The 25031-nt window shown below is 45.8% G+C and overlaps 1 protein-coding gene across 3 annotated transcripts in view; it reads left to right on the top strand.

Annotated features, from left to right (window-relative positions):
- The window catches only part of LOC146197058 (uncharacterized), a 31573-nt gene extending 11892 nt beyond the window's left edge, over positions 1-19681 (top strand). For 2 of the 3 annotated variants that reach the window (XM_084596435.1, XM_084596434.1), the window contains exons 3-8: positions 4078-4229; positions 5988-6170; positions 8339-8455; positions 8847-8933; positions 13880-14018; positions 18527-19681. In XM_084596435.1, coding sequence (XP_084452561.1) covers positions 4078-4229; positions 5988-6170; positions 8339-8455; positions 8847-8933; positions 13880-14018; positions 18527-18588 — 740 coding nt within the window. In that variant the 3' untranslated portion in view covers positions 18589-19681. Of the gene's footprint in view, positions 1-4077; positions 4230-5987; positions 6171-8338; positions 8456-8846; positions 8934-13879; positions 14023-18526 lie in introns of all 3 variants that reach the window. The other variant, XM_084596436.1, reaches the window with a different exon arrangement.
- The last annotated feature ends 5350 nt before the right edge of the window (positions 19682-25031 follow it).

Below are 25031 nucleotides of genomic sequence, written 5' to 3'. Positions count from 1 at the left end.
GAGAATGAAATGACGGAAGGCCTAGGAACTGAAAGACGTCCGTGCCGGATGGTATGTGACAATTGTATGCAATGCTCTTCAACATGTTTTTTAATATACTGTCAATACGGCAATGCCAGCGTGAAGGACATGGCCCAAATGTAGTTATGCCGTATCTGAGAACACTGTACGCGAGTGCATGAATTATAGTTTTCTTTACTGACATCGGCACCAAAGACTTCATATTGAAGAGTAACCACGTAACTTTCCGTAGCTTAGCACACAGATATGCCAAGTGGTCATGCCAAGATAAGCTGCTGTCAAAAACAACACCGAGATATTTGATCGAGTTAACATATTCTATTGGCTTGCAACAACAGGGGAGGGAATCATGATCATGCAAGAATACTTGTCTATCTATAAGTAGTGTCTTTAAAGGATTTCTGAAACATATCATTTTCGTTTTGTTTATGTTCACCGAGATTCCATTATCGGAAAACCATTTCATGACATAATTAATGTTTTCCTGCAACACATTCACTGCCGTCTCGTAGTTTATATGCTTCGTGAGCAGAACTGTGTCGTCAGCGTACTGAAAAATCAAGCACTTGGATGTTACTGAGCTCAGATCATTTATAAATATATTAAAGAGCAATGGAGATAGAATGAATCCCTGTGGTACACCCGCTTTTACAGGGAGCTTTCCACTGTGTTCCATTTGGCTGTTAATTCTGACTACTTGTGAACGTCCGCATAAGAAATTCTTTAAAACAGCATAAAAAGGACCTCGAAAGCCCAGAAGGTACAGTTTTTCTAATAAAATAGTATGATTAACCGTATCAAAGGCTTTCTTAACGTCTAGGAAAACAGCACAGCTAAACGTATTTTCATCGAAAGCAGCGTACAACTCATCAGCAAATTCCTCAAGCAATAATGTAGTACCTCTTCCCTTAATGAACCCATATTGACGGGTTGAAATGGCACCGAATTTGTCTAAGAAGGAAGTCATACATTCAAATAGGAATTTCTCTAGTATCTGTGATAAAATCGGCAGGATAGAAATCGGTCTGTAGTTGTCGATAGCATTCTTTTGTCCTCCCTTGAACAGCGGTTTTACGATAGCAGTTTTCAAATCTTCAGGTATTACAGCGTTTTCCAAAAACCCATTAATTAAGAAAAGCAGTATGTCCGAGAGAGCGGTAAAATTCCGCTGTATCAGTGCAGCCGATATACCATCTATTCCGGCGGGCTTGTTTTTTCGGAAGCTAAACACTAGCCTGGCAAGATCCTCCTTTGATAGCCTTGGAAGATACGCGGAAGCTGATCTAGGCAGCGGAAGAAATATTTGCAGATTTTATCCGGAATTCATCACTTTCCCTCCAAGTTTACTAAAACAAAATGCACTGGTAGACGCATCGTGTTTCTGTGCATATTTCAAGGAAGCGAAAATGCTTAAAAAGAGGACATTTTAAAATATTGACATGTGTGTTAGGTGTAGAAGAAATGGCATATGCGCTGGGAGTAGAAGGCGCAGAAGTGAAGGACCGTTCTTGGTGACTCGCTCAGCCGCTTACCTAACCTAACCTATGCGAGTGCACTCTACACTTCTGTGCAACATCTGTTACGCATCAGGTGGAGGTTCGAAGTGATGCCCAAGACGAAGCTCTTCAAACAGCCACGCCGCCTCCTCCACAATCCCCAGTACTAACCCATCTTGACGACAGTGCACAACGCAGAAACTGATGTCCACGCTGACGCCAGCAACGTAGACATTGGAGCGATCCTCATACAGCGGAAAGGCAGTGCAGGATGAGTCATCCCCTACGCAAGCTGCGCAGTTTCGGTCGCAAACTATTCGACGACAAAAAAAAAAAGAATGTATTGCCATTATCTGTGCCCGCAGTAAGTTACTTCCATGCATCTACGGCCGACCGTCTCATGTTTTCAGCGATGCCCACTCGTTTTCTGGCTGTCCAGCATTAAAGGCCAAGCTTTCTGGCCGGTTGGCAAGGTGTAGTCTCTGTTTGCAAGTGTACTGCACGTAATGGTCGTCTACAAATCGAGCCGGCAGCACCAAGATGCCGGCTGTTTATCGCTAGCGCCCGTGGAACCGGCTCCGAAAGACATCATCGAAGAATACCCTCAATGGGCCAACTCTGAGTTGGCGCCTCTCAGTGACTACATGGAAGGCTCTATAATGCTCGTATTACACGTGCGCTTCGCCGCTGACTACAGACCTTCATTTTTCGAGGTGGCGGTCTCTACAAGCGCAACTTCGACTGCAACAAGGAGACGCCTCCACTTGTACCATCTGAGCTACACTGTGAAATCTTGCGCACTTGTCACGATGAACCGTATGCTAGCCACTTAGGGGTCTGTCGTACGCTGGCGAGGATTTGGATGATGTACTACTGGCCCAGGTTACTACCATCATTGCGCACTTGCATTTAAACGTCACCTTCTCTAAAGCCAGACAGTTTGTTGTAGCCCATATCGCTACCAAAGACCCGTTTCCAGCGAGCGAGCATGGACCTCCCGAAACCGTCTACAAGAACGGTGGATTGTAATCGCGACGGATTACCTAACACGACACACTAAGACCGCGTCGCTTGCAAGCGGCACTGCTGCTGAAGTTACAGAATTATTTGTGCGCAGCATCGTCCTGCATCGTGGCTCTCCTGTAGCTATCATTTCTGACCGTAGAGCTGCGTTCACGGCCGCTTCACTGGGCTTTGCTGCCTCTTACGCCCACCAGCCGTATCCGTGCAACAGACCATCACACCCAGACCAATAGCTTGGTGTAACGTCTCGACAGGACATTTACCGACATGTTTTTCATATATGTTGATTGATGTGCAGCATAACTCATGAGATTAAATTCTTCCAAACGCAACATTCGCTTATATTACGGCCCTGCAGGAGACGACCTCACTCTCTTCCAACTAATATTTGGTCTCCAGGTTCACTTCACAAGGCGCTATGCTACCCATTGATCCCGAGAGTAAGCATGAACTTGATCTAGATGTCACCGCTTTTGTTCAGCGCATGAAAGAAGGGCGGCAACTGACCCGACAACGAATTGACGGTGAGCAGCAGATCAGCGCGGCCGCGGAAGCATGGACGGCGCTCCGAGGATGTGCGGGCTGGACACCCGTTCTTCGCTGTGGGCTATCCGAAAGGTTTCTGTGCCACGCTTCGGCCCTAATCTTGTCGTCCGCCACCTCAGCGACGTGACGTGCAAACAAGTCACAGTAGCCGGATTATCGCACAGCACCAAGCGTAGCGGTGTTGTGCATGCTATGCGAATGAAACCTTACCACGAACGACCTCCCGATTAATCTTCAGGCTGGCTGCAACCCATTACGTGATGTGATACTCGTGTTCTAACTCTCATGAGCCCTCCCTCTCTGGCCTTCAATGTGGTGGGAACACCGCATCGGGGCGATGCTGCAGAGGAGAGAGCAGTGACACGAGTATTATGTGTACAATAATAAATAAGATATGCTATAGTAACAGAGGAAGCATAAGTGAAGGGCCGTTTTTGGTGCGCTCGCTCAGCCGCTGCACTAGTTCTGTGTGTGCACTCTACACTTCTGCATAACAACTGTTACAATCTTTTAGCATCTTTCCCACAAAGCAAACAGAATAAAACTTGTATTTGGCATTAAGTATAGTCGCCTAAGAACTCTGCAAACCAACACAACTTACGCTGTTTGATAGGAACACATATTGAGGCTTCCTTTTTTGCCACCAATTCCGGCCATGATATGTAGAATTGTATCATGGATCACTGCCGTGTGCGTCTCTACTCCAGCAGCTCCTAGCCCTTCCTTCCTTTCGCGTAAAGTGAAGCTCACTCTGTTTTTTATAAATGTGATCAAACCTAGGTCATGCATGGTTCGCACAAGTAGAAAGATATAAACACATGTTCGTGTAATCGTCAACGGGAAGCATGGGCTCACCAACTCCAACGTCCTTGATGGGCTCTCTCATTGTAGCCGGTGCATTAATGCATTATATTTATTTTTAATTTATTAGGTGAAGGTGCACCTGCAGATGGTTTTTATAGTGATATTTTATATGCTTTCTTTTTTACAGTATTCTGCTTCTTCTATATTATACATGGCACACTGAAAGAAAGGTACCATGAAATTGCTGTCTTCATGGTGAGCACTGGTCTCCTCACCTGCTATGTGATCATCAATTTGGCCGTTGGAGATGAAGATGGAAGTACAATACTTCAGAAACAGGTGTAGTAAATACACCCATTGATATGCCGTATATATGTGGTTAAGGGCCGCTCTCGCGTATAGGCTGCTCACCGCAACTTGGGAGTCGATAACCTAAAAAAAGTCATGGGCAGAAATGTACTGCTCTGCACATGTGCACGCGTTCCCTGAGGAGCTGCCAGATGACTGCAGCTGCCTGCTTTTATAATTATTTATTTCTAGCATGTACCGCTGCGCCTCACTAAATGTAACGCACCTTTCAAAGCAAAATTGAGAACCATTTGAAGTGGATAGCAAAATCCGGCTACGAACTAACTGACGTCAATCGGGTCGCTAAAGAGAACATCAACTTGTGGTCCTGAATTTTGAATTATTTTCTTGCTGTGTCCGCGTACAGTGTGGTTGAAAGTCATCTTCCGGTGCTTTTCAGAACCTCTGTCATCAGCTGACAACATTTATCATATCCCAGTTCTCATACTAAATTCTGGCGGCCCCGGTTATGTTTACCCTCCCTTGGAACTCACGGTTAACGAAAAGACCGTCAGCTACCCGTTCACTGCATTACATGCATCACCTAAGGCAACATAACATAAATGCCATACACAAAAATCTTATATGTCAAATTTAGTGGATATGTGGACTCCAAGCTGTTTGTACTGGTGATACATGTAGACACTGTTAGCAAATTGTTCACTTGGCCTAGTGTCAGACCAATGATTCTTAGCTCCGCTGACCCATGATGATGGTGTTTGTTGTCTGCGCGCCATAAACCTTAAAGGGCCACTGTCCAGGGAAGGCTCTTTTAAGCAAAGGAGCCCAGTGTTTCAATCAGGTACCGGAGATAGTCTGTGCAAAATGCTACAGTGACACGCGCGCCGCAAAGCATCGAAAATACAATTCAAAGCTCTCTCATGCTCTCCTTTGGAAAGTCAGCTTCCCCGTTTCCTGCGCTGGCCCGACGGGCCACAGTAATGACGTACGTACCGCGAACGACGCCCATTGGTCCGTCTCGCTGACTGACGGGAGAAGGATGGGTGTCTACCGCTCGCTGCCCGCTTTTCCCTCGCCACGGCCAGACTGAATCCAGCGGCGCGCGCTCCCTCGGCCGTTTTTTTTTTTCTTTTCTGTTTTTTTTTTTTTTCGCGCTCGCGGAGTGCCACGCCCCACCTCTCGCCAAACGCGGAGGAGGAAGAGGAATTTGTCTTGCGAAGGCTAGACGACCTCGGGCAGGAGAGTGAAAAACCTTTGCGAGGGAACGGAAGGAGAGAAGCATGACAGAATCGGGTGATTGCGGTGGCTGTAACTGCGTTATTAGTTACTCTTTTCAAAAACATTTTGCGGCCTTGCGTTCTAGGGGCGAAGTCTCACAGTCACCGGTGAAGAAAATATTTTCGACCAGAGGGTGGACAGGGGGCCTTTAAGACGCTTAGATATGTGCTCATTGATTGCCTTTTTTCCCTAAATTGTTTAAGGTGCGGTATTGCAGTATGAAGGTGACGATTGCATTATTCACAACGCGACATTTGGACATCCTGCAAGTATTTCTCTAGCTGAACACTTTTTTAGAAATTTTCAGAATTTTCTGAGCGGATGTTGCTCTGGGACTTCAGGCCCCATATCTAATTTTCTTAAATTACCAGACACATTAACTGGGAAGAAAATTTGGATATTTCCCAGCTGCCATGCTCTTGCTTAGGTGTATTCACTAAGTTCCGTATCTGTGTGCTGTTTCACATCTAGACAGGGACGGTATTCATAATTAGTGCATGTCAAACGCAGGTGCGGCTTGGAGTTGCCATCGTGTTCTTCATAGCCATCATGTGTTTGGGTGTACCGGTAGTACATCGTTATAGGTGCAGCCGCAAGCTTATGTTCGATATCAATGCCCTGGAGAATCTGCAGAAAATGCTTGGATGGCTTTTCCTGTGCTCCTCTCTCATCTTCTTCGACGTGCAGCTGCAAGTAAGCTAACAATAAGCTTGTTCCTTCACAGCAGCAATAAAAACACTTGTAAAAATTGCTGGGCCCTTCAGTTCTGTCTTGAAGTATGCGATGCGACAGAGTTAATGGCTCCTGTTTGGTGGTTCTCCTTGCGCATCATAGTTCGCGTAAATAACTGTCCTCCTTGCCTATATATATATATATATATATATATATATATATATATATATATATATATATATATATATATATATATATATATATATATATATATATATAGCTCCTGCCACATTTGCCATACCATGTAGTCACGTGGCAGCAGACCGAAAAACGAAGATGAACTGTATCAGTATGGTGCCACATTCTGATCGCAAAGAGTCCACACTCAGGTCTTTTAGAAGTTAGAGAAGACAAAAACCACATGTGGCATCATAACCGACTGGTGTCGCGGGTAAAATACAAGCTTCGACACCACTTTTTTGCTCTGGGTCCCAGAATCTACTTCACACCGCCATTAGCTTCTAAGGTATGGCAACCCATCCCTTTTGGTAAAGCTAGGCGTTACGAGTTTGAATCAACAAGCAGAAATCTAATTACAATTTTCTCAGCGAAAAATACGCCGGGCAAACTTTCAACACATCTGCAGAGAGCCAAAGAATCAATTTCTATTTAGAACGATATTGCATATAGCGTCTTTACTGTTTTTTTTTTTTTTGAAACAGTTTGTGAAAATGTTTTTGTACATCTTGCAATATCAAGCATGAAATGTATACGCACAGCCTTTGTCAAAAGTTTAGAGCCCAGAAAGTTTGCTTTTAATACGTATATCATGACTTCTTTAACAATCTTGGAAGTCCTAGCCATTGTAGAGCGTAGGAGGAAATATATTCTTGCCTTCAGCAAGTTTGGGAACCTAGGAATTCATTACGAGCCATATAATATGGCTCAGAAGTAGATCCCCTGGACTCTAAACTTTTGTCAAAGGCTGTACATTACTGGAGAAGTATCGAGCGAAGTTGTGGCAGGTTGCCACCTGTGCACTCACCAAGTTCATTTGTGAGCTGTTCGCTTGTGTGATTTAAGTTACAAGCCTACTGCGATAATTTCGTTGATTGCTCAATTAGAGGCTTGTAAACATGCAACGTGTCTATGCGTGTCCTTATAGAGACACTGCAACCGAAGGAAGGGCCGGCCAGGTAAACAGAAAAATGCAATGACAAATTACATTACTGCCTCAAGCAATGTCTCCAAAAAGGAATGCCTGCAGCGTCGGAGGTGTTTCTGCCCTTCGTAGAGCACGCGTCCGCCGTATGGTGGCGCTGTCAGATGAACATCTAGTAGATGACACGCAGGCGGCACAGAATGTTCTTGTGACTGCCGTTGCAGCAAAGAGTAAGCCTCATGGGGCCCGGTTTTCTTTTTATATTATTTGTGTAGTGGTGTGTAATGTAACCATTCAAGTGGTTACGCTTCGATCACTGCAGTTTCTGGAGCGAGCAGTGAGCGAAATGCATTGCTGTTGCGTTCCGTTTTCCACGTTCAGTCAGCGAAATAAGAAGATTGGCGTTTCGTTTCACGACATTCCTGCTGACATATACCACCGGAAAAGATGGCTGAAGGTGATGCGAAGAAAAAAACTAGCAGCCAAACACAACTTCAAAATATAGTTTGCAGCTACAATTCCAGCGAGTGAATTCCGTGAAGGTATCGTTGCAGATGTTGAAAAAGGATGTCGTACCAAGCATTTTTAATCAGTACCCGTCATACCTAAGACCGGCACCTCCAAAAGTCTGCAACGCCAGCATAAAGAAGTCAAAACGCGAAGACACCTGTGTACATCATTCACATAATCCTCAACATGCATCATCGGGCGCGAGCGAGAGGCGCACATACACCGCTAAAATTGTGCTACGGCGCGCACAGCATTATGCTCTTTCAGGCAGCCATCTTGGATTTCGTATAGCCGTGAACATTGGGAGTACTGCACAGAGCACTTGATGTTTAACCCTGGTTTAGTCTCAGGTAGAGGATGTTCGTTTAGATTTTGTAAGGATATATGTAGAACAAAGTGTATATTTTCCCGTTTTTAATGGTCAAAATTTACTTGGAAATCAGAGTTTGGTACATAATTGGACCCCTTGAATTTCGTGAACAAGTGAACATTAACACCTGGTGATTTTTGCTCCTAGGGCACCATGCTAATCTGCGTAATGAACACCGGCACGCTTATGACAACGACAGAGATCATTGTACTGGCTGTCGGGGTACCAGTGACCATAGTTTGGGCTGTGGCTGGAAACATCACAGTGAGTGGGTGGCGTTTCTTCATTTCAACCTTGCTGTATTGCCTAAAGAAAAGTGTGCCAACCCATATCGAGTAGTAAACATTGGCTGCACTTGGCTTCAGCTTGGTCACTAAGACACCATGAAGGCATTAAAAGACAAATAATACGTCTACTGTGCACTAGTGTTCCAGTTTACTCGGCTTTGAATCTATCTTTCACCTGAGCGCTAACTGCGGGTTCAGTTAAACTTTGTCTTGGAAAACTTTGTCGCAGCCCCTTAAAGAGCTCAAACAACACTGCAGCCTGCTTATACACAGTTGCAGAATGCTGATTCTAGGGAAAACTGTACTCATAAAGAATGTTACGTGGGAGCTCTAACATACGATCATTTTTCTTCTGATCTTTATTGCAGATATTCAAAGAAAGCAAAGCCTGGCTGTGCTTGTTCACGCTGCTGTGGTTCCCCAATGTCGTCTACATAGGCCTCAGGCTCTATTACGTGAGTTACGCCCAACCCCGTGACACCTGAAAAGACTTCAAGCAGTTAAAACCCTGTTCGATAAATATTTCCGACAGAGTGCACCTTCTTAATGTAGCAATGTTTGTTGGATTAGGTTATGCTCTGGCTAATGTATTGGACTGAAGCAGAGCGAAACGTTGGGCATATTGGTACTGGTTCATCTTGAAGAAAGAAGAGCTCAGAAAAAGACGAGACACTAGAAGGAATACACCGCGAGCGCTTGCTAATAACAAATGTGTTTATTCAAATACGGAGCAAGGAAAACAAGACAAAAAATCAAGGAACAAAATCAGGTTAGCAATGACAATCCAGAAAATAAGTTTTTCCCCGTCAGCGCAGAGGATGGCTTACTGATGCAGTGATCTGTCTTGGCAGTGTGGTTTCCCCCCCCCCCCTTTTTTTTTGTCTTGATTTTCTTGCTCCGTATTTATTCCGATGCGTTTGAATAAATGCCTTCGTTGTTAGTAAGCGTTCGTGGTATGTTCCTTCAAGTGTCTCGTTTCTTTCTGTGCTATTCTTCCTTCAACATCTATTGGACTGGATTACTGTACATTAACACCCGTAAAGTGAAGCAATTAAGCTTAGTTTTGCTTGGAAAATGTGAAACCTTATATTTTGTCCCGTTTTGTAACCTGTTTTTTCTCTTTTGTTTTGTTCCATCCTTTTTAATTGCTTTCTTCCTTTTTAATGGCTTCCCTTTTAGCTGCCGATGCCGATTCACTGTATTAAATTCTGCCCTGCTTAGCTGCATTTTGATGGAAGCAAATACAAAAATGTCCTTGTACTGCAGGACGTCAGCACATGTTGAAGAACACCAGATGGTCAATATTTATACAGAACCTTCCACTAAAGCCTTTCTCGTAGGGCAATGTTTCGCTTCAGAAAAGAAGCCCAACGTACTGCAGAATATAGATTGTAAAAAATCCGGGTGCACTGTGGAATCCACACTGCAGAAATACGAAAGCCTAAGCGTTGCTAGTGCACGCGGCGCGTCACGCTTGCTCTCATTATCATTGTGAATTAAATGCATCGTCATTGTCATTATCACTAATTTCAGCGTCATTGTCATCGCTACTGTCATCCTCACGTTATACAAGAGAAATATGATGTGCGTTTTACGGTCCCGGGCGTTGTGCAGTTGGTTAAGGCGCTCGGCTGGGGATCCAAGAAACGGAGATTCTGTTCCCGATGTAGAAAGGATTTATTTATTATTTTTAACTATCTTTCTAACGGTAGACTGGTCGATGACGTCACCCGGTTATTGCATCAAACACTGGCGGCATATCACTGGATCTGGCGTAGAAATATGACACTTCTCGTGGCCGAACGGACAGGGTCATGGCCGCGAGTATGAGCCAATAACGGCTTTTGCCTTAATATTTTTCATAGCTTCTGAACTTTATATCATACAAAACAAAATAAATATGTTTACAACTGACAGGCGACAGTGACTTGTGGTAATACGGTCGGGTATAGATATATGGGACAGGTTCCACCACTCACTGCTTGTGGTTTGTACCGTGTGACGGGCCTGTTGCGATGTCGACAATGTGCAGGTAGCAGCACTTACAGGGTTTGGAATATTTGGGGGCTGGGATTTAAAACATTCCTATGCAAAATCTACTACACCATTCGAGCTGAAATAACGTTCACAAAATAGCAAAACATCGTCTACGTTATCTGATAAGTGATTCTACATCGGTACTTGCCTAGGTTTTCCGAAATCGAGAAAAAACTGCTCTAGGCGGCGTGCACAATTTTCGCAGAAGAGCGTCGAAAAGCTATTTTAACATGATGCGTCATCTGTCGAGCAGTGAGACAAGCTCCATCCCTGCCGTTGGCGCGCTTGCCTCGCTGCCCGACAGATGACGCATCTTGTTAAAATAGCTTTTCGACGCTCTTCTGCGAAAATTGTGCACGCCGCCTAGAGCAGTTTTTTCTCGATTTCGGAAAATCTAGGCAAGTACCGATGTTGAATCACTTATCAGATAACGTAGACGATATTTTGCTACTTTGTGAACGTTATTTCAGCTCGAATGGTGTAGTAGATTAGTAGATTTTGCATAAGAATGTTTTAAATCCCAGCCCCCAAATATTCAAAACCCTGTAGTACTCCATGGTGCAATCACGGCCGGAGCATTCGCGTGTTTCGCAGTCCCATGAGACTTTTCAAAAGGTGCAAAATATAAGGCGCTTTCGACGAGGAAATTTCACGAATTATTATCATCCCGAAATGTATATCAATCGCGTGTGTATCATCGATGTTCTACTGCACTTGCCCTCTAACCCTCTTTGTCACATCATCATAGCGAAGACTGTTATAGTTTATCCACAGAAGCTTGATGTGAGCTTGATAGTGTCACCTGCTGCTTCTCTGAGTGAAGGGAAGTGCTGTGCTCACCAGGGAACATAGATTTGTTTTCTGACAGCAGTATGCATAGTTCAACATAATCTTCTTTGTTCTGTCCCCTACTGAAACTGAAAAAAAAAAAGGGTATAACAGCTGGTTCGCCGGCGTTTGGTTCTTTAGCCTCGCCATAGATGAGGCGCGCGCGCCAGTTTTTCGCCTTCAACTGCACTTTCATCACTAGCCTTGCAACCGCTCTCATCTCGCCCACGGACTGACTCTTCACAGTTTTTTCATTTCATTATTAACTCCTCTTACCGGACCACTTCAAATGATTACCTAATTAATTCCCGCGATACCATCTAAAACAAGAAATCACCACAGCCTAAGCATAAAGCATTATTTTGCCCGCACAGACACTCTTTATGCAGTCTCTTTCCGCGTGTAATCGAATGCTGGAATTCCTTGCCTGGTCATACTCGTTCTCTTCTTTTAAACTCGTTTTTAGTGGCTATTGAATAGTTTTGCCGTTTTTAATTGCGTTTTGTTCGTTTTGCTCATATTCTCTCTGCTACTTGCCTTTGTTCTGTTCCTTGTTGCTGTTGTGTATTTACTTACCCCTGCAATAACTCAATAGGTCTGCAGTATGTACAAATAAATAAACTAATTAATAAAGATTGTAACCACATTACCAGTAGGTCTGAGTGGCGCTTGCGTTAGATGGAAACACTGAAGAAACTCTTCATTTTACTGACTTGCGCCCGCAATGAAAGGAATATTTCGGCGGCGGTAATAGCGACAAACCTGCTCGGCGGTCGTCGAACTGTAGAATGCCTGCTGTTCTCGGTAGAACTCAGTTTAAAGCTTGCAACGAAACATGGGGATGAATTAAGTCGTCGACGGCAACTAGAATTATTGGAACAAGATAGAATCAGTCACAGGTAAAGTCTCGGCGGATCTTGGGCTACAAAGAAAACGATAATGTCGCTCCCGGTGGCATTGAGAGTGAAAAATCAAAACAAAGCAAAGCTTCGCGGCATTAGCGCCTTGTCAAAGAAAGAGCGACATAATGTTGTGAAATCAAAATAAAGGTAGCCAAAGATAAACATATATAGGAAGAAAAATAAACACCGAAAGCGCAAAAATAAAGTGTCATTCAGCGTTTGTGAGAAAGATTCAGGCGCTCAGCATGCACAATTTCCGGCCGAGCGAGGTGTCGTTGACATGCTGTCATTCCGTTAAGAAAACCCTCACACTGCACGTCATCTAGACGACGAGGGATTTTGTACGAGCGGAAACAGTGAGCGTCCACACCCAAACTCGATATCCCTGCCTATAGTCAGTGTAGCGCCGTCATAACTTGTAGCTTCGGGCGTCGGCGCTTTGCTGCTGTTTGATGCGCAGTCAAATGAGTTTGGCTTCCTCTTCGCGTTGAAGCTAGGCGGCGACGTCGAGGTTGTCGTCGTAGGTTACGTGCGGCAGATGCCTTTCATAGGCTCCCTGTCGTGCACAGGGTGGAATAAAGTTGACCTGTTTCTCTCCTGGGCGGCGATTACACCCAAAAACCACAGAGGGTAGAACGGTGTCCCCACCTCTTGTGTTCGGTGTCGAAGTACGTGGAAAGCACCTCTGCGATAGTTTTGTTCAAACGCTCCGTAAGTGCTTTGATCTGCGGATGGTAGTTTTCCTCCAGTAGCTTTTCTGACTGTAGCTCAAGGGGGTTTACGTCAGCTCCGCCGTAAACGCTGTCTTCCTGTCCGTTATGAGAACTTCCGTAGGAATGCCACTTCGCAGGTTTTTTGCTCTGTCCCATATTCTGCTCAGTTCTGCCCCCTGGATGCCAATTTCTGATGCTAGTTAGCCATAGCCGCACAGCTGACGGATAACAAATGTAGAAAAAGTGGCCAGAAAGAGTTGGAGACAGTTTAAATGTTGCATTGAAGATGTATACGTAATGGGAGTCCTTAAACAGGGCGCTACGCCGTCAACAGTCAATGGAACGTTCTGCGATCAGTCGTTGCACTTCTGTAAGCGCACGCCCGAGCGTCGGAGAGAGAGCTTCGTTGTCGTTTTCTTTCCTGACCGTCACGCGCGTTGAACATGGTTGTCGTTCTCTTCAAAGCACCAGGCGGTGAACATATCAGAGCCCAATACCTGTTTTACAACTATTACATATTACATATAGTTCTCTTAATATTACCCTACATCTTCAAAAATCCGCTGCTTAATCCATATAATTTCAGAGGCAGTAATGTGTGTCAGCTTGGAAGAGGCTTCTCGAGAGACTTAAACTACTTCTCCATTTTATGGGACCCACAGCGACTACTCAGTGGTTAGGGCACTCGACTATGCACAAAGATGCGAGTTCGGCCCCGGCTGCGGCAGTTGCATTACAATGGAGGCAAAACACAAGGCTACCGTGCACTGTGCGATGCCAGTGGGAGTAAAGAACCCCTGGGAGTCGAAATTTTTTAGCCCTCCATTATGTCGTCGTTCATGGCCAATTTCGCTTTGGCGTGCTTAAGTTATATACCTAACTAAACCATTTAAATGAAGCTTGATGCTCCCTTCTGTGCAGCTGGATAAAAATGAATCACGGACGGAGCTCTACCTAGCCACAATCGCATGTGCTGTAGTGGCCCTGCTGGTTCGAGTTCTCCTGGTGGGCAACGTGGGCATCGTGGTGCACAACTTTGGCCGTGGGATTCGGCAACAGCGTAAGTATGCGCACTTCTAGTCTTTATTCTTTCCTTTGTTACGACCGTGCATCATCCGCTCTTGCGCGCTCTATTGTTCGCCTGTGGGAATAGGATAAGTGCTGTGGATATGTGCTGTTGGTACAAGGGCGCCAAGCGAGCCTGTTTCCAGGAATCCTTTTGTGTAAGCCTGTTTTGCTTTGTGGACACCCTGCAAATGCCAAATTGACCCTGTCAAGAGAACGTCTAGAAAAACACAAAGAAATGTCCCCCTGCGGGAAATAGCAGGAAGTGCTTTGGTTCAATTGTTCACCTTCCCATCGAGAAGCCCTATCGTCCAGTGAGGAATGCCTACTGTACAAAGGAGACGACAGAGTGACACGTCCGCTGACGTGCAGGACAAGAAAGGAGCATGACGCATACGGCCATTAGAGGATTTCCTGGGAATGCAGGAAAGATTTGCAATTGTTGGAAAGGGACAATGCTGGGAGCCGTATGCGGCGCGCACGTGCACTTGGGTTTCTGAGAAGTAAATCCACTTGCCGGAACCAGCCTATCGATTCTTGGCTGAAGAATAGAAATGTACCTCCTCGCCGTTCCCAAGCTTTTGCCGCCAACAAGTGACCAGGCCCAACGAAACAATGCCGGGCCAGTCAGTGCTTCAGACCATCAGTGCAGTGATGTGTTCGATTGGATGCCGATATCTGAGGGGCGTGCCCTGGATTTGGTTGGTCAGCATCTTCAGAGAGGGGCTGGACATAGGGGGTTTTAAGGACGTTGCAGAGCACGAAATGTCGCTCTGAGCCCTGGGTAAACGGCTCATCCAGTCGCTTCTCGCTATGAACTCTTAACGCTTGCCATTTTGCTGATGTACCCTTCTTTTTCATGTAAATAATCATGTAAATAGTTTTCTCAAAGTGCCATTAAACCTGCTTGTATATATTTTACCAACTTCGAAGATTCAATCCTTCATCAACCCCGAGTCTCTGCACGCTACCAAGTGAAGGCCGGGTCGACTTAGTCCCAGCGTCACGACACCTTGCAAAATGTCTTTTTAGGCAAAATCTGCCATGCCGAATAAAACTACGACAATAGAACGGTCACTCGATTAGGTATCAATACCGTGTATCGTCACGTAACACGCATGCCAGATACTGTAGCGGGAATGATAAAATGCTGTGACTAGTATTAGCTTTGTTCAGCGTGCTGCAGGCAGAAAGTTAATAAGGTATGCTGTCATAAAATATTACAATATTGATGTAATGTCTTGACCGGAAATAGTCTAGACCACACTTTTCACTTTTGAGCAATGTAGTGGAGAACCTACTATAGCTCATATGGTACCGGTCTCTGAAGGATGAATAAAACAACTCAGCCCACACCTTCTATGTACTTTTCACAGTACCGAGACAGGCATCACGATAGTGTGCGGTTTATTGCAAAGAGAATAGGGGAAATTTATTTATTTATTTATTTATTTATTTATTTATTTATTTATTTATTTATTTATTTATTTATTTATTTATTTATTTATTTATTTATTTATTTATTTATTTATTTTGATCATACTTTTAGCCTCTGTTAGAGGCTGTAACAGGAATGGGCGAAACTGAGCACAGCTATACAGAAAACTAAAAACAGGCACAGGAATTTCACTCTAAATACAGGTCACTTCGGCATTATTATTGGAACCGCAGCATTGCAGGGAAAGTGAAATGACCCTTTTGACTATACGAGGCCAACGGTAATATATGTCGCTAAAAATCACGACCAACATTTAGATTGAAAGATCGTGACGTCAAGCTTCACGTTACTGAGAAATAAGGTGAATATTAACCGTAAATTCTAGATATCGAATTACTCTCAAAAGGCTAAAGACCAACACTCTTTACTTGGTGAAATAGAAGCGAATGCAGCCTTTCTATAATATCATAACTTCGCTGCAACAATTTTTTAATTTTTGTTTACTTTCGTGAACGCCTTATTGCGCGCGTACTCAGGGGCTGTCGAAGCATACAGCTCAATATCGTAAATGTCTTCGCCTCGCACTTCGAATGAGGATACACCCAAGCAAACCCAAATGAAACATTACCAGTGCGTAGTTTGCGTTGGAGAATGATTGAACCTGCCGAGAAAGGAGGGAGGGGCGGGGAAGCGGCTCATGGACACCCTAAAAAATTACCGACGATTACGTTACTTCCTAATGCGAAATTTGAGCGCAGCAAATAAGCTGTTTCACCTTTTCGATAGATTGAAGCAAAGAAATCGAGCAACACATGTATGCGCTATCACAGAATTTTTTCGTCTCGCTCATGGCTCAGAAAGAACTGGCAGATAATTTCGCAGTGGCGAACGGCAGCGGCAATTTCGGCTCGGGCGGTGCACATATACAGATCCGCCGCCACCGATCTGGCTCTCTGATTGCCACCGCACAGGGGTTGCATTGGAGGAGGAGCGAAGAAAGGAATTAAGTTCGAGCCGGCGCTTTGACAACCGGAGACTCGCAGGAAGAGGGGGGGGGGGGGGGGGGGGGGCGTGTACACCCAGCGGCAAACGATGGGGGCAGAAGCGCGCGCAGCAAGCGGACAACGCGATAAAGGGAGGAGGGAAGAGATAGCAGCGACTGACTGATGCTGACGCCGATAGTGAGTCAACCCCAGCTGCGGAGTTGGTTTCAGGGACAACGCCGCCGATGCCGACGCAAACAATATGATACCCTCGCTTCCGCAGCGCCAAGAACCAGGTCTAGCCGTGGGAAGGTGGTCACGTATTCGTCGACGTGCCGGGGCCTACGCGAAATAACCGGCGCGTCGGCAACTGAAGAGCACCCTATCCGCCACACAGGAAAAGGGGGGGGGGGGGGACCCTCCCCTCCTCTTTCTGCATGGCGGCGACGGTGTTCTATGCAGTCACGTTATCTTGACTCTCTAGCGGCGTCAGCGGCATCCAGCGGTATCAGTCGGTCGCTGCTAGCGCTGGGGGGATGAAAGGGGGCGGAGCTGGTTACGAGGCCGACGACGACGCCTACGCGAAACCCAGGAACGGACGCCAAAGAGCTGCGCTCTAAAACGAGAATTTTGGGGGACATTCAAGCTCCGCCTTCAAGGTTAAGACGTGAAAGCGTCAATGGCTCCCGTAACAGCTCCCCTTGACGATCCCCGTTCGTGTACTTGTACTTTTATACTTGTTTAATCAATGTACTCTTAATATATGGCTGTATCATGTCATACATACTCATTACGAGCCCGTATACTGTGCGATATCAGTGCACTTTAAAGAATCCTGGGGATCTCGAAATTTCCGTACCCTCAGCTATAGAACGTCCTCCTCCTCCTCTTAACCTGAACTGGTTTGGGACCTTCATACACAGAACCAAGCTAGGCATGCTTTATTCAAGCGGTAAGAACTTGGCAGCGTGGTCTAGGAGTAGCGTGCCTGATTCGGAAGACTAAATGCCCTGAAGCGATCGACTCCGATGTAGCCTTTCTACCTCAAAGGGTCTAGTGCCTACTCGGCCACGTCATGTGACGTCACACAACCCACCGACCAATCAGTTCCCGGACAAGTGACTGCTAACTACCACCTGCTAGATGCATGCTCGTGATTTTTGACGACGCTAGACTCTATAGAACGGGGCACTTAACGCTGTCGAATTAATACTGAGAAAGCCAAGACTGCGTATAGAAACGCCTAAAAGAGTCCAAATCAGCTGGCAGCTGGGCTAGATTCTGCTAAGATCAGTAAATTGAAACCGATATTAAGTGGTTGGTTTGTATTTCGATGACAGTGTTCTCTGCAGCAAATATCTCCTTGGCCGTCAGCGCATTGATTTTATTCAAGGGCTGGCATTCTTTTATTTTTATTTTTGCCTCAAATAAATGTTACCACTACCACGTGTGGAAAAGAAAGGGGGGGGGGGGTAAAAGCGCGTGCTGACAGTCGATTCTGTGCGGAAAGACAAAATTACCTCGTGTCACAAGTGCAATATATACTACCACTGGAAAAGTCGTGATGTTTCGCCACAAGTTTGGACAATAATATGGGATTCATAATTTCATAATGTTTATGAGGTTTGAAAAGTTTTACTAAGATTGCGATTATATATGCGCTCACGAATTTGACAAAAAGCCAATAGATAGGTTGTTTGTGCTTCACAGCAAAAAGACAGTCACAGCCAGAATAAATTCAGGGAGATATGGCATAGGCATCAGGCATGGGAAACTTGATGAAATGTTCTCTGAGTTCAGACCTCATTTTCCTCAAATGCATGGGAGAAGGGCAAAACAGAAACGATTTATCTTCTTGCCGTGGATCTTCTTATTTTCATAGCGTCATTTTGTATTTGCAAAACCAATATGTCCAGTAACTGAGTTCATATGACATGTCTTACATATGTCCTGTTAGCTGACATACGCAGGCGGGTCACTCCATATAGTACAGAGAAGGCATGTTATAGTGCGCAGGCTTATATTTTGAACATTTCTTGTTTGTTTGTTGTTGTTTTTTCATGACGTCCATGGGACCTCCAGTGGAAGCCATTGAGATGAAACAGCCGCTCGTTCACCGAATTCCATGCCAAGATGCGGCCTGATCTTCTCTTAAAGCATGGTTGTGAAGCATATGTTGTTCACGTATGTGGGCTCTGCTCTTCATGTGGACCACCTGAAACATCATGGCTTAAGTATCTAAAGCTAGCGTCATAGCTATAAGTACAGTGTGCACCTGCAGTTAGACAGTGAATCATTCATCTGGCTCTTTTAGCATGCTACTTGTAGTTGATAGTTGAGATACGTGTAGGTTTTCTTGGTACTGCCACACTAATCAAGGAACAAGTGGCAAAAAAATGACTTCTATTGTCTGCATGACGGCCACAAAGTCTTCCGGGGCATGCTGATCATTTGCTTCACATCGCAGCAGTCGTCAAAACATCCTCATCACGTTTTAGTAGTTCTCTGGCCAGACTTATACACTTTGTGTTTATTTACATCAAATATGAGAACATTGCATGTAGTACGTGTTTCATTTCAACTGGCGTGATATCAGCGGTTCTCATGAAACCTATTGCCCTCCCTACCAATCATATCTGCTGTTACAACAGCTCTGTTTATCGCGTGTATCTCACAGGGAACTTCCATTTAGTGCAAGCAAACTCCTTGCGGTGTTCCTTTTTGCAAAAAGTTCTGACATTCTGTCGTGTCACTATGGTTTAATTGTCCTTCGTTTATTTTTTTTATTTATTGTGCAGTCTTTATGTAACCTGCTCGTCATTGACCTGTGAGTATAGTTAAAGCTGAACTAGTCTACATAATTTAAATCGAGACACAATATGTGTGCTTTCTCTTGTATGACTGCAATTGATTTGTGTTTCTTTGGGACAATGTTATTAGAGATTGTAAATCCCAAGACTAATCTTGCACATTGTATCTGTCAACTATGCTCTTCATGAATGAAGGAAATGAAAAGTGAGGTGTCGGGCGTACTTAAAGAAACACAGCGATTGTGTCGGTATATGCCTTCGTCTGACAACGCACGGGCCAACGAAACCCGTACGATTCCTAGGGAGTCGACCGTCCTCGGACAGTGTACGCGACAAAGGCACCAAAAGCCATGCTTCAAAAACGCTCGCATATCTTTCTTTCCCTCTCTTCTCTCTTCCAAATGTACAATAAACTGACAGTTTCTACCCAGCAATCGAGTTGAGAAGTTCCTCGCTCACGGGGCTCCCATGCCCCGAACATAACAACCACAGACCAAGCATCTTGTCCGATATTGTGTGTGCCGTCGATCTGATTGGATAAACCGTTTCTTGAGGCCATAATCGCGAGACATCGCGCGGGTAATTAAAGCTAAGTTAAATATAGCGGCTCCAACGCGCGAATCTCCTCGACGGTTCTTTCAAGTTCGCCAGCCAACCTAGGGAGTGATAGAGCTTATGAGTACTAATGACTGATCATGACCTTTTGTAGTGCTTTCATAATAAAAAGCATCGGAGCGGACACGAGCCGGTCAGGTTCGAACCTGGGCACTCGATTTCAGTAGCCGAATGTCTAAGTTTCGCTATTCAGGTTTACATAGATTAAATATCGGCCCTTTGTCCCGGCGGCTCCCAAATGGCGACGCAAGCAAAGCTAACCCGTGGCATACGCGGTCAAGCGCGCCGTTACAGCGGACCTGATCGCAGAGGCCGCGGTTAAACATCCGTCATTTCACGCGGCATCTCGCAGAGGGCACCGCATAAATAGATGAAACTGAGCGCACCAGGCCCACAGACACAGAAAAGCTCGTATTTACGCCACTTTGTAAAAGCCATTTTAAGGTTACGTGACGTCATCGCCAGAAAGCTGCTCATTAACCCATTCATCGAGTGTCTTATGGAAATGTTCAAATGTCAGGTAAGTATCCTGTAAAAACAGCAATCACACCCAGTTAAAACAAGTAAGATAAAAAGCCCATGCTTTCGCACTATAACCGATTAAAAAGAGATAACCCTTTCCCATTTTTTTCGTTCGCACCCTAGTCCTGCGCCTACAAGTGGGGGCCTAGGACTAGGACCCCGCACAACTAGATGTCAATTCGGAGCTTAATTTTGCAACCCGCAGCTGATGCTGGGCATTGACGCTTGTCAGCCCGGCAGTCCAGCCACGTACCGCGCCAACGGGCGGACCAGAGGCATCCGCCCATTCTTGCAAATACTGCCATTCTGCGCTGGCAGGCTGAGTCTGACATAACCGTCCCATGCCAGGAGCAAGGGTCCTGGCAGGCTGCGTCTGACCTAACCGTCCCATGTGAAACGAGAGACCCAAGTTGGCAGCTCCTGCCAGGGGACCACGGTTATGGACACGGACACGGAACACAGCTACGAGCAGTTAGACCTGGCGTTGTATTGCTTTCGCAATAAAAGCCACAGCTGCGCATGCGCAAACCACGTGACGTCACAGGAGAGGCGCAGGTGGTCGGAGCCGCCGCTGCCGCCCCGACTCCGCCGGTTGACCTTTAGCCGGTGCCGGCCGTGCGCTGTAATCGGTGTTTCACCGTGATGATAAGCCATGAAATATCTATAAGGTGCAACCGTGAACAACAAGGTAAGCCACAACTACGCCAATGAACCACAAGCTAAGCCATGGCATCGCCGAAGCTTTTCGCTTCTGATATCCTGGCTTAACCAAGCTAAGCCACCCTCCAATTTTTTTTAATCATGAGCCCGGCTGTCACCCGTTAATAATTAGGGGGTATTATTAACGATACGCCCTTAACGGTGCGCACACTCCCAGACACCCTTAGAGTGAGTGGGGATAGCTGTTCCGGTCGCTAAGGAGATGCCCTCGACCTGCGTGGCAAGCTCAGCCGGAGTTGCAGCTACCTAGTAGTGACAGAAGGAGGTGGCCGTTTGGTGCCCAGCTGTCGCCGGTTCAAACCAGAGTAAGGATCGGAGTCAGAAGTAACAAACAAAACACAATTTATGTACAGCAAAAGACGATACACAGGAATACAAAAGATCACTTGAAATACACAGACGAGAGGTTCACAGAATACAAATGCTAAGCATGCAATTGCGCAGGTATCCAATAACATAGAGGTTTTACAACAGATGATACACGAGAGAGTACATAAACAAACACCAAATTGTTCACCGGGCACTGTTGCAGTCCGACGCCTCAAGAGTCACGATGCGGCCGCCATACGAGACGAGCGCCGCTCCCTTGAAAGTCCGTGGGCTTGCCAGCAGCGGGTGATCCCCGGGAGTCCAGCCGAAGCACAGGCGAGCGCGTCGCAAAACACTGACGAACTGACTGACTGACTCACATGCGGCGCGGTCTCTTTAAATAGGGCACGCCGCGTCTGTCTGTTAGCACGCGCCAAAGCTAGCGCGCACACACACTTAGCCCTCTTCCTCCCGTCGAGCCGCGCGTCGTCATTGGCTAGGTCCCATAGAAGATTCTGGAATTTTCTGGCGGATTCCAGTCCGATGAACCACCGTCCTCCCCGGGCAATTGGAAAGAGGGTGACGACAACGCGTACAAAGCTACGCGCTCTCCCGCGCGGGGAAGGGGGCTTTTCTCTACATGCTTTCCACGCGACGCCGCGCGGGCCTCGCGCCGTGCCGGCTTGATGAAAATGTGCGCCGATTTCGTGACACCGGCACAATCACGTTACAAACGTAGAGTTACCTAGAGTTAAAGCGTACAAGTACCTTGTTATTTGGATAAACGGTGGCACAGACTACTTGCAGGATCACAGAGAGGAAATTGTAAAGAAAGCAAAAAGAAACGCTGCTGTCATGAAAAATCGTGGGCTCTGGGGATATAACAAATAAGAAGTTATTCGAGGAATATGGAAAAGCGCAATGGTACAGTGTGCTGTGCTTTGGATCTGCCACAACTTCGGCGCTTGAAATAAAGCAGAGCACAGTCGGCCAAAGCAATTTGTGACCACATGGAGCCACACTACTAATGAGACAGTTCAAGGTTGTATGGGATGATCGACGTTCGAAGCGCGGGAGGCGAAACTTAAGGTGCACTGTGAAAGACGGTTGATGCAAATAAGTGAGAAGGGTTGGGCGGCAAAGATTTTCAGGTACCTGTATTGGTGCAGTATTGATACGACATGGAGGAGAATGACTAGATGGCTTGGAAATAAATACAGATGTCATGGAGAAGAAACAATAGAAAAACCACGTTGAAAAGAAAAGTGAAATCCTCAGAAAATGCCCATCGCAAAAGAGAATGCTGTACAAACCGACAATGGAGTTTTATAGGGCGGCTAAGACCAAAATTTAAAGGGAATTTTTTTGGACATTTTCAAAGGTAGTGGTTTACTTTTTGAGGCTAGGACTGTGGGGTCGAGGACGAAATGCTACCGGCAAAAATTTGACAGCACAGGTCACATTTGCTGCTGCTTCATGCAAACCAGGGAAGCATTTGAACATATTACAGACTGTCAGGACTTCAATCACCAGTGCACGACGCCAACGCGGGGATTTGAGGAGCACTGGGGCTTCGGGACATCCATGACGCGCAAAATTATAAAACAGTTGAAGCAAGTAAGAGGCGACTTGAAGATTGATGGAAAGGTTAAGGGAGTAGTGTTGAACTGTGGGAAGGAAATAATCAATTAGCATAAAAAATATTGACCACTCAACGTATTACGAGCTGGGCGACACTTCTCACCACCCCGTTAAAAAGGGGATGCCTGCCTGCCTGCCTACCTGCCCTGCCCTGCCCTGCCTGCTCGCCCTGCCCGCCCTGCCCGCCCTGCCTGCCCTGCCTGCCTTATATATATAGGGGATGCTAACTTCTCTATCTATTGTGGTTCGCTGGTTGCCGCAAGGAACGGCAGTCAGTTCTCGACTCGCATAGGCGCGTGTTTTGTTTTCCTCGCTCATTGCATAGTGAATTTCGCTGACGCCCCCGCTATACGCCTTTCTGCCGTCATGGTACATCCTGCGTTCATGTGAATGTGGGAAAAAAGTGCTTTGTTCCCCGCCCTAAAATGGACTGCAAATCCTGCAAGGAAAATGTTTAGCTTTTTTCGCTGCCAAAAGACGACGAATGGCTTCAGCTGGGGTGGCCGGCATACCAAGAAAAGACCGAGCTATACAATCAATAGACTATGTCTGTGAGAGGCATTTCGAGTCCAAGTTCGCGTTCAAAACATGGACGGCAGAGTAAAATGAAAGTGGCCGCGTCGGGCGCTGCTGGCAAAGGAAGCGGTCCCCACGATATTCCCTGCCTGCCTTGCCTACCTTTCGAAGATTTCGAAAAGTGTAAAGTGATCCACCGAAATAGAGCCCCCGGAATCGGAAAAAAAAAAATAGTTGTCGTTAAGCTCTGTTTAACCCTAGTTGAATTGCGAAAGCAACGGCGGAAGCTTCTTTTGCCTGCTACATTAGTCTCCTACGTGCCTGCGTGCCGTAGGCGTAACGAGAATGTAAACGGTTATGGCTGGCTGATTCTGGTATCACCTTCCCGTATGAAAAGAGTGACCCTAGTTGGCAGTTCCTGCCCGTGGCATTAGGGTGACGTGAACGTGAGGGACCACGGACACGGACACGGCACACAGTGACGAGCGTTGAGACCTGGCGTAGTATTGCTTTCGCAATAAAAAAATTAGTTGTTGTTTAACTCTGGTTAACCTTAGTGTAATTACGATAGCAACGGCGAAAGCTTCTTTTGCCGCGACAGCTGGCGGCGGTGCTCTTGTGAGCTATGATATAACAGCGCCTCTCGCGCACCACAGGGTCCACCTCGCAGTCCGAGCTTCTTTCTTCTTTTGCCGTCGCCTCCAGTGCGCGGAGATATTGATTCGAGTAGAATATTTCCTTTATCTTTCTTTGACGGAAGTGACACCTTCGCTTGACGAATGGCAGTGTTGGCATGGCATGAAGGTTGATAGACAAGGCTCTCTGCAACGGCAGTCGTTGGCCGTCAGTGAATTTATTTCATTCAAGGCCTGATATTATTTTATTTAAAGTAAAACAAATGTTACCACCACCGCCACCGCAACAGAAAGGAGGGAAAGGGGGGGGGGTACCATGTTACAATCGATACTGAGCGGAAAGACAAAAAGCTGTTTTGTATGTCAAGTACAATATTTTTAAATAATATGTCATGATGTTCTGCCACAAGTTTAGACAATCCGGAGATTCACATTCTTAATGAGGTTCGAATAGTTGTCATACTGGAATTCCCGTGCGAATCCAATGTAATAGTAAATACTCGCTGCAAGGCTATTTTAAATTTCTAATATTCACACGTGCCGAGTTTTCCACGTATTCATCAACAAAACTTTAAATGCTCTCTCATGCTGCACTGACACATTTGCTAGTCGTATTCATCAACAAAACTTTAAATGCTCTCTCATGCTGCACTGACACATTTGCTAGTCGTTTAGATAAGACTGGAATACATTTCTTTTTTAGTCTAAATGCCTCAACTGCAGCTAGCACGTAATCGAAGCAGTAGTGTGGCGTAAGCTGCATTGGCCTTCATAGTAGTTGTAATAAAAATATTAGTCATGGTTTTCTTTTCCTTTGTT

Source organism: Amblyomma maculatum, chromosome 3 (assembly GCF_055883805.1).
Source record: "Amblyomma maculatum isolate TAMU_Amacu chromosome 3, ASM5588380v1, whole genome shotgun sequence".
Taxonomy (NCBI): Eukaryota; Metazoa; Arthropoda; class Arachnida; order Ixodida; family Ixodidae; genus Amblyomma; species Amblyomma maculatum.
This window is presented reverse-complemented; position numbering and strand designations above follow the sequence as displayed.